Raw genomic sequence first — 10562 nt, forward strand, 5'->3', positions numbered from 1 at the left:
AGTTTGTAGATCAGCTACTTTGGACGTGCGACGGAGTAAAAATAAGGCCTTAGAGGGAAGTTTGGTGTAGGAGTTCAGTGTCGTTTTCTGCCACAAAGCCTCCTTAGTCCTTTCTAGTCAAGGTCTCTCTGCCTGATCCTGTTGAGTGCTGCAAATGTTCACACAACTACACACACACACACACACACATACACACACACACACACACACACCTTAGCTCTCCATCTCCTCCTATGTTCCGGAGCTGGCAGCTTACAAGACAGAGAGACCGCCGAGTGAATAATGGTGTCATCACGTTGGCCTGCCTGTAGATTCATAGCAGCACTCTGTCACCTCACGTGTGTGTGTGTGTGTGTGTGTGTGTGTGTGTGTGTGTGTGAGAGAGTCGGATCACACAAGAACAGAGGGGAAAAAAGAGAGGAAAAAAAGAAAGCGTGCGCACGTGTATAAGATGGATCAGAAGGAGTGTGTATGTGTCTGTGATGTTTTTGTGTGCAAGGGAAAGAGGAAACGACTTTGTGCCGTGTACACACAGTTGGATCTAGGGGAAATGAAAACGTGTTTGTGCGCAAATTGGATTGAGAGGGAAACGCATTTGTGTGTGTGTGTGTGTGTGTGTGTGTGTGTGTGTGTGTGTGTGTGTGTGTGTGTGTGTAGGTGTGCGCGTTTGTCTGGTGATAATTCCCTGAATAAATAATCCCAGCCAATTTGTCTCAGATAAGCAGCGGCTGGCACCCATACACCTACCTGCCGCAAACAGCCAATTCAGCCTCATTTGATACGATTTGGCGCCGTTTGAAAGGCTACGCACACACACACACCACTCTGGCTGATGGGGGAGAGGTGAGGGGGGGGGGGGACTCGACGTATTGATGGCAAGACTGACACAGAGATAGGGGGGTAGGGGTGTGTGTAGAAAGCAATGATAAAAGGGCGGCTGTGTGAGGGACTGAGGACAGCGCTGATAAAAAGGACGGCGTAGATTAGAAAGCTATTTTCAACAGATTAGCTAGATATCGAGGATTAGCAACTTGGGAACGTCTGACACACACGGAGGGGAGGGGGGTGGGGGAGTTTGTGATAAAAAAAGAAAGAAAGCTATGAAGATATTGTATTTAACCCAGCGCTTCTCAAACTTTTTCAAGGAAAGGACCCCAACATTCATATGTATTTGGCCATCTGGGGGGGAGGGGGTCCAATGATTTAACCACTTTCAACTTGGTGTTTCTACTTTTGGGCATCTCAAGTCATTAGGCAAAAACGTTCAGAAATCAAAACAGGCCGCAAAGTACAATTTACAATTCATGCATTTTAGCGCAGGCTCTTAATCTAGAGCGATTTACAGTAAGCCAGGTAAACACAAGGTAATGCATAAAATGCATGTACAATGAGACAGTGTAGTGCCTCAGTAATCTAGGATCATGTCATCAGGATTCAGGTAAACCAAGAACGTAGCATCAGTCTAAACATTATAATAATGTACATTGAAACTATACAGACTATAGGATGCCAGGTCAACAAATGAACCTGGCATCTGTATAAATAACAAGCTATCTAAATTCCATTTTAACCTTTGCATAAGACTGCATGGTCGTCAAGGCTAGGGCAAGTGCTATGGGCCAATTACAAGAAGGGATCGGGAGAGAGAGGGACTAGAAGGGAAGGAATGACCACGTGAACGTGGGATGATGTGGAAAAATCCAAAGCCTAATTTTCCAGGGGGAGGGTGCGGAGGGGGAGGGGGGGGGTGTCTAGAGCCTTGAATCTGGGGAAACAAAATGAACGGCAAATTTCACGGTACGCTTGCTCAGCCCCGGTTGCAAATTAGCAGAAGCCGATTAATCTTGCCAAGAGGTGTGAGCTAATAAGCTATTACCGAGGAGAGAAAAAAGGTGAAATGTTGGGAGGAGGGCTGAACCGGGGCTATAAATATGAGTTAAGGGAACTTGTCTCCCGAGGCTCTGCTCTAACTTTCAGAATCACTTTATTCATGTACAGACACACCTCCGGGGTTTTCACGGGCGTTCAGAGAGACTTGGCAGGTACGATTAGAGCCTGTAGTGTTTTTTTGTATTTAATTTTTTTTTATGTAACACTTTCACGCAATTCACAGAAGCAATCCCAAAACTGGTATATTTTATACTGTGCTGACGCGGAAACAATACAAAATTCAGACATCAAACAAATACCATAATATCAGATGCCCAACATTTCTACGTATTCTATAATATCGTCGCTGTCAGGCATATTCTTTTTTTGCGTAAATTAACTCCCTACTTGATCATATTACTACAGCATCACACAAAAGTATCAAAAGTAGCAGATCCACCAGCTCGAAACGCAGCGCGAAGCAGCAACATGCTAGGCAATCTGTTTGCGGCTATGATTCCCCCCACTCAAAGCTTTTCCTTGAACTGTACTGTTATATTGTTTTTTATACAAACAAAAACATATTTATATAATAAATATATGAAGACATGTGTGTCTGTGACAAACGGCAACATGTGTGCCGCTTGTCTTTTCTTTTAAAATTCACCCGCCGTACTGAGTCAAATCCCTTGTTGTATTGTGCAAAGAGGCATGCCATATGGTGAACTGCACTGAGAAATCTGTTACATTAATATGCTTATTGCAGGTTACTCATAAATGTACCTTGTAAAACACTACTTGGAGACCCATTTATAATACAAAATAAAGACATCTTATGTTGCTTTTTCACCTGTTCATCTCCCTCTAGCAAGAAATGTACCATGAAGAATTCACTTTTAACATTGCGTTTTAACCCATTAACACGCATTTACAAACCATCAGTGCTACAGTATATCAGTGGTTCTCAAACTTTTTCAAGTCAAGGACCCCCAAAATTATATGTACTGTATTTGGCCGCGGACCTCCGTTTGAAAATATTTAGTTACAGGGACCCCCGGAAACAAAGATTTGAGTCAAAAATGTTCCCGTAAAAAAATATATATTCATAGATTTGCACACATTTTTTAAGATTTTTCAAAAATAGCAGATCTACAAGCTCATAGCGCGGCACTTAGTGCCGCGCTATGAGCTTGTATATCTGCTATTTTTGACCAGCCAAAGTGTAAAATAATGGCCCCTGTAGGAGTACTGTCTTTCTGCGGCACGTGGCTGGGTGTCTTCAGCTATAGCGAGAGTGACAGACGGGGAGGGTCATATGGCCGTCTCCCAGGGTCCACAGCTCCACCAACAGTTGGACCAATCTGTCCGTGTTAAGGCAAGCCACCAGGGGCATGGAGCTCTCTGCCCCATCTGCCCGGCCGCGGTGTATTTTTAGAGTGATTTAGAGCCCACTGTCCACGGTGATAATAACGGCGCGGCTTCTGCACAAAGACCTAGATTGAGAGGCTGAGGAGGTGGTGGTCCAGCAGTGGATGTATTTGTTTTGACGGGGGGAAAAGAATCCGAGGTGGGATTTATCAGGGGAAACACTGCTGAAGTTGAGCGTAGAAGAGCTATGTTCTTTATGCCTTTAGTACAGTCAGTAGTATTATTGGGGAACTGTGACAACCGTTAGTGGGTGGGTCCTATATTTGTGTCTTTTCTCTTTTCTGTTTATTGTGGGGGAGGCTTTCGCTGAAAATAGCCGAACGGCAAGCTCACAACGCGACACAATACGGATGCTGGGGTTTTAAGTGGTTAAGCCCCTGTCCCACACTGGACAAAAAAAAACACTAACACCTGGCTTTTGTCTTTAGTGGGAAAGGTCATTCGGCATTCATTCCTGGAACAAATGACTCCGCAGTAGTCGCAGGTATTTATTAGCTCCAGCTCCACTCGGCAATGATGGAAACAAGACATGTGGGTCGACATGCATCTTTTAAATCCAAAGTAAAAGTAATTCAAACATTTTTGTAATCAGAACCTCTATTATAACAAGCAATGCCCAGTGCCCACCCACCAAATAAATTTCAGCAGCTTTAATATTTGCTAGTTGTAATTGCATATTGCCTCTTGAGAGCAAGGGGTGTGTGTGTGTGTGTGTGTGTGTGTGTGTGTGTGTGTGTGTGTGTGTGTGTGTGTGTGTGTGTGTGTGTGTGTGTGTGTGTGTGTGTGTGTGTGTGTGTGTGTGTGTGTGTGTGTGTGTGTGTGTGTGTGTGTGTGCTACTTGCAGGCACTTCACAAACTCAGTTATTCTAGGAGCGCACTCATATCTGGCAACGGAACATTGCGATTAATAACATGACTGTCATGCTTTTATGTGTAATGGATGGATATACAGTAGTTCCTGTAGTGGGTTTTGTGATCTGGCAAACCAAGAAAACCAAAAAGGCACTCTCGTCTACTGACAGTGGGAAAAGAGTCAAAGGCCATTTTTTAAAAAATACCTGCATATACGCCCTACTTTTGTTGGGAAAAGGTTATCAGTTGATGGTATTCATGATGCCCACTGATTTGAGCGTCATGATTGTGAATACAGCAAGTATCCCCGTTCATTCATTGGCCACGTGACTTCATGACATCACGGACACACAAGCCTCCCTTCCCTCCTTCTACAAGTTTCTGGGAGAACACGGCTCTCGTGTCTCACACAGCTTTTGGTTGGACCGTCCCGAGGCGAAAGGGAAGAAACAAGATGTCTGAATTCTTTAAGCCTGGAGGGGTATTTTCCCTTTTTCCACTTGGCTGCCATTCAGATGGAGCAGCATCAACAGAATGTCTAATGCTGATCCAAAGCCCAGGATCCACTATCAAAGTGTTGTGGTATTCAAAAGAGCAGCAGGCCCCGGGGGGGGGGGGTTGTGAACGCAACTCCAAAAAAGCTCCGGTAGCCAAAGAGGGTTAGTGACATTTGCTGTTGTTCTATAGAAGCCAAGAGCTGTGTTTTTAAAAGGAGCAATACATCATTAAGTGCAGCCAACAGTAGATCACCATTAGGATTTACTTTGACTTCTGAAAGGAAGTAGACCCTATAGTTTCTTTTTGGGTTTTTGAGGGCCTCGGGAGAGAGAAGAGCTCAATGAAACTTTTAGCACTTAACTTAAAAACAGCACTACTTGGCCACGTCCACGAAAAGGATTGAGTCGAGAGAACCCTGCACTCGAGCGCTGCGTGGACATCCATCTTCCGAAGCGACGTGATTTCTTTTCGCCGAGAGAGATGGGAGTCGATATCCCCCCCCCCACCCCCCACCGGATCGATTGCGTTCTCCGGGCTCTCTGCGAGGGTGGACGTATCGATCAGGGTAATCTGCGTGATAGGAGGATAAAATATTGAAGGTAAAGATCAAACAGAAGTTGTCAGACAGCCGCTGTTTCGGTGAAGTGTGTGAACCACTTCTGGTAGTTAAAACCAACTTAGCAGTTTCAGACCAATAACACAGTCCTCGGCACAATCTATGCTCTGTTTATCACATCATCCATTTTGTTGTAACTCTCTCTCTCTCTCATCCTCCCTCCATCGATGCCGTGAGTCCTCTCTCTCTCCCGCCACGCCTCCCACTGCAACACCCCATCTCCCCTCTTTCATTTTTTATCTCCATTTTTATTTCTTCTCTCAATGTCTTTATCTCTCTGTTCTGTCTCTTTTTCTGTCCACTTCCTACTCTCTCTCTCTACCCCCTCGCTCTCTCTCTCTCGTCTCCCTCTCTCCCTGTACGTTTCTATCTACATCTCTCTTCACTTTGCTCTCTTCCTCTTGTTCTTCCTCATGTGTTCTCTTCCACTTTCATCTCTCTATCACCCCCCCCCCCTCTCCTCCCTTTGCTACACAGTTGGACTCCCTCTACCTTTTATCCTCTCTGTATTTTTCTCTCTCTCTCTCTCTCTCACTCTCACTCTCACTCTCACTCTCACACTCTCCTCTCTCTCTCTTTTTCTCACTCTCTCTCTCTCCCTGCCGGCCTGCAGTGTCATTGAGAACAGTGGATGGGAGGAGGGAGGGAGGGAGGCAGTGATTTGGCTGTCCGTGGTGATTTAATGAAGCAGGCCACAACACCACTGTCTTCTACCCTCCTCCTCCTCCCCCTTCACTGTAAAGTACACTCTGTGCGTGTGCGTGCATGTGTGTGTGTGTGTGTGTGTGTGCGTGCGTGTTACAGTAAGTGTGCATGGTCTTCTCTGTGAAAGAGAAAGGGCACAGTGTGTGTGCGACACTGAGAAAGTGGCTAAGTGAGACCAACAGTATCATGTGCAAGGGGAGACGCACTTGCACTTGCACGCGCGCGCGCGCACACACACACACACACACACACACACACACACACACACACACACACACACACACACACACACACACACACACACACACACACACACACTGATGAAAGAAATAGAAGAAGAGAGAGTATTTTAGGCCAACTCCTGAACGGTTTGCCAGTAACTAAGGCAATACCTGTGTTTAATTCAAGCTGTTAACATCACCTCCCTCTGGTCGGCGGTTTATATTACACACCTCGCACAGGATATACCAACATCTACTCAAAACTCGCTATCACGCTGAAGACGCTGGTATTTCGGGCTCCACAATTGATTGATTCCTCCTCCTTTTGGTATTGATTGTACATACTCCCATAGACCACAGATCACTTCAAAGTAACCGTGGTGGTGCCATTAGAATGCTAAGACTCTTATACCTTTCCTCCTGGGCCCATTACTCAAAAGAGTATCTAAACTGAAATCAGTACCAGTCAGACATTTTAGTATGTCATAATAATACCTCATTACCCTGTCTGCAGCTGTGTGTGTGTGTGTGTGTGTGTGTGTGTGTGTGTGTGTGTGTGTGTGTGTGTGGCTGAGGATTGTAAAGGCTCCTGTCTATGTGTCGTCTGTGTACGATGGATGATTGGATTTTCATGAAACCTGGTGGGAATGATCAGTAGGCTGCCCCGATGTTTATTTTTGTCGCTGTCGGGGTAGAAACCTCTTGTTGTGTTTTTTTCCCCGTAAATTAATGTCCTACTTGATCATACTTCAGCATCACACAACGGCAGCAAAAGTAGCAGATCTACAAGCTCGAAACGCTGCGTGAAGTGACGCGCTTTGAGCTTATAGATCTGCTGCTTTTGCTATTTTTGAATTTGAAGTAACTGTTTTTGGACAGAGGTTTCACCCGACAGAAGTTTTATTTTTATTGATCCACAAACCCTACTCTATTATACTTTTGTCATATGACAAAGAGAGAGCTGATCAAAGATTCTGAAAATAGATTTGCTATTTTTTTTTTTTTTTTTTAAGAATGAGGACCTCGGGTGGTTACCTTTTTGGGCCTTGGTCATAATCAAGGTCAAGTTAAAAATGATATAATAGGTCATATCTCAGGAACAGAGAGACAGAATGATGAGGATTGATGTGCTGGATTCCTTGTCGAAATCAAGTCAGGTGATGTCCTTTGCCGTCAAATTACGTCATTAAGTTCAATTTCTGTCTGTCTGTCTGTCTGTATGGGATCAATCTGGGAACCCATCGTCAAATAAAAAGGAAAAACAGCGCCCCCAGCGTTTTTCACTTTTGCATTTGAGTAGCAGAGCGTCTGAATCTGTTCTTGAGAGATTAGTATGGGAGTGATCAGTAGGCTGCCCTGAAGAGATGATTTCCTTTTGGGTTGAAAAGGTCATAGTCACAGCCAAGATCAAAATGGAAAACAAATGGGTGAATTATCATGAAACTTGGTGGGAAGGATCATTAGACTCCTTCGAAGAGATTAACTTTTTATTTTGGTTACGAAGGTCATGGTAAAAATGTACTTAATCATAGTCTTTGTCACATCTCACGATGAGACATAGAACAAAACGTGTTTCTTTCCACTTTCACACTGGTGTTCCTATTTTGGGCCTGACCTGATGAAGGCCAACTGTGGCGTTGTGTACCCTGTGTTTTAAGTCAACGAAACACGTGAGGAGCAATGCTGTTGTGCTGACTTTTATTCTTTTAAACTGTCATTTTGTGTCCAGCACCAGCAACAAACTGGATGTGCGCAACCCACTCTTTTGACCTATTTTGGGCATGTCATTATAGGTAAACATTTAGACTTTTTTTCCCTAATTAGCAGATTTTTTTAAATAGCGGATGTACAAACTATTTTCAAATAGCCAAAGTATAAATCAGGCGTATTAGTGGTTAATGCAAAACATTCAGTGATTGCAAAACACAAACCTGTTGGATGATGAATGAGACCTTTTCTACAACATGAGCGGAGAGCGGTTGCGGCAACAGCCCCCTGTAGCGTGCAGCAGCATTCCCCCCCCCCCCCCCCCCCCCCCCCCCGCGCTCAGCTCCGCCCACATGCTCTCGTACTAATAAAACACATGCTTCTCGAGTATTCGATTAATCGAAAAACGAATCGATAGAATAATCACTACGAAAATAATCACTGTGTGTTGTCTGTGGTGTGTGTTTTCTGCAGGTAATTCCCAGCTGGGTGCCACCATAGTGGATGCCCTGGACAGCCTATATATCATGGGTCTTCACGAGGAGTTCAAGGATGGACAGGATTGGATCGAACAGAACTTGGACTTTGGCGTGGTAGTAGTTTTTTCTCCACATTTTATTATGTATGTTTGTTTATTTCCTTATAACCCACTCCTGTGCGTGCATCATTCTTTGTAGATACACGGCTCAAAAATCTGAGTGAGACAGTGACGTGTCTTACTGCTGCTTGTGAAACTCTATCAATTAAAGTTTATTTGTGCGAAGCGATATCAAATAGGGTTGCAACAGTTAATCGAGCTATTGATCAAATGTATTTTGATCAAACATATTTTTTTAATTATAATGTATATATATTTAAAACATGTTTTAAATGTAATTGCAAAAATAGCAGATCTACAAGCTCATGATGTGTTCTTCTGAAGCAACACGTGAGCTTGTAGATTGGCGATTTTACCTATTTTTGCGGGACTCTGACCCTCCGTTGTACGAAAAGAAAAAAACAAATAAAATAGGGCTTAAGTGGTTAAGCAGACTAATAGAAAAAAAAGATCTATACAAATGTGTTGTCCATATACAAAAAAATGAAGAAAGAAAACGAAAATCAATTATGAGATTAATTGAAATAGAATATTCGTTAAGGAAATAATTGCAGCCCTTAAAAACCTAAAGATTAAACTGTCTGTGCATTACGTGCCTCATGTTTCGGTCTGTTGTATCATAATCAAATCACAACACAAGGCCATGAAACGTTATTAGCTCTAACTCAATAATCTGACATGTGGTGCAATTTGTTTAGGAAGGGTCAAGGTCGGTGATGAGCCACGTGACTCCAACATTATGCACACAGGGTACCTGGTGACGCAGCACAATGCACAGACCATATCGCTGCTGTCGGGCAGAAACCTTGTATCTCCATATTTATTTATTTATTTTTTTGTAAATTAACGCCCTACTTGATCATACTACAGTGTCACACAAAAGTTTCCAAAATAGCAGATCAACAAGCTCGAAACGCAGCACAAAGCGACGCGTTTTGAGCTGGTAGATCTGCTACTTTTTATGTTTTTTTAATTTGAATCCTGAAAAGTTATAGTTTTGGACTCCCATGTCTCTTCTATCTGAGGCCCTGGCTTTATTTCCTATCTCTCTACGTTTCTCAACGCCTGGTCCGGGGACCACCAGGGGTCCAAATGGACCCTTACGGGTCTGTTACTCTGAGAGTGTACAAATGGAAACAAATGGACCCGTTCCATTTGTACACACTCAGAGTTAAATTTACACGGTAAGGAATGTACAGTGTAGATTGGGGTCCCAGAGATTAAAAAAAACAAAACAATTGTATCAAATGAATCAAATTGGGGGTTCTTGAAGTTCAGAGGGTCGAGAATCACTGCTCTACTCTGACCTGTGTCATGAAACAAAGCATATAAATGGCAAAAATCCATCTCTAAAGCCAAAGGAGAAACTGAATGTAGTCGGAAGGTCTGTGTAATTCTCGCATGTCTCTTCTCTCTGTGGCCCTGGCTTGATTGGCTCTCTACACTACTGTTTCTCAACACCTGGTCCGGGAACCACCAGGGGTCCAAATGTTATTGTGTAGCTGTTGTAATTTTAAAGTACATACGAAAACATCGAACATAATGAGCAAATAAGTCGGCTTTAACTAGACGTTAAGCCCTTGTTTATTCCAACGAGACAGAGTATTTGGTGCTGTTTACGACTTTGGTCTGAGTGAGTGGTGTAAATGCCATGGGTTTGACAGAAAGGCCTCGTGATGGCTGGAGAGACTCGGTAAAGGTTCGGTTCTGATGAAAAAACACAAGCCCGTTTTGACCCAATTAGAAGCTCCGCCCGTCTAGTTAAAGCTGACTTATTTGCTCATTATTATGTTCGATGTTTTCGTGTGTACTTTAAAATGGCAACAGCTACACAATAACGTTTGCTAATGAGCTAATGTGTCTTGCATGTTAATGCATAGCTTGTTTATTGCTGCTATCTATGATAGATAACCTGCATCATCATCATGATGTATGCCTTCGCCGCAGGCCAAATTGCCCACTAGGGAGAAGAATGCTGTTTAGTTGAACGAAGGGTTACTGTGTGTGTGTGTGTGTGTGTGTGTGTGTGTGTGTGTGTGTGTGTGTGTGTGTGTGTGTGTGTGTGTGT

General features: G+C 43.6%; 1 protein-coding gene across 4 annotated transcripts in view; it reads left to right on the top strand.

Moving 5' to 3' along the window:
• Positions 1 to 10562, top strand: part of man1a2 (mannosidase, alpha, class 1A, member 2) — a 188926-nt gene that overhangs the window by 106293 nt on the left and 72071 nt on the right. For 3 of the 4 annotated variants that reach the window (XM_084084763.1, XM_084084765.1, XM_084084764.1), the window contains exon 6: positions 8371 to 8492. In XM_084084763.1, the coding sequence (XP_083940889.1) occupies positions 8371 to 8492 (122 nt within the window). The remainder of the gene's footprint in view (positions 1 to 8370; positions 8493 to 10562) is intronic. The other variant, XM_084084766.1, reaches the window with a different exon arrangement.

The sequence above is a fragment of the Gymnoscopelus microlampas genome (genome assembly GCF_963454915.1).
Source record: "Gymnoscopelus microlampas genome assembly, chromosome: 17".
Lineage (NCBI taxonomy): Eukaryota > Metazoa > Chordata > Actinopteri > Myctophiformes > Myctophidae > Gymnoscopelus > Gymnoscopelus microlampas.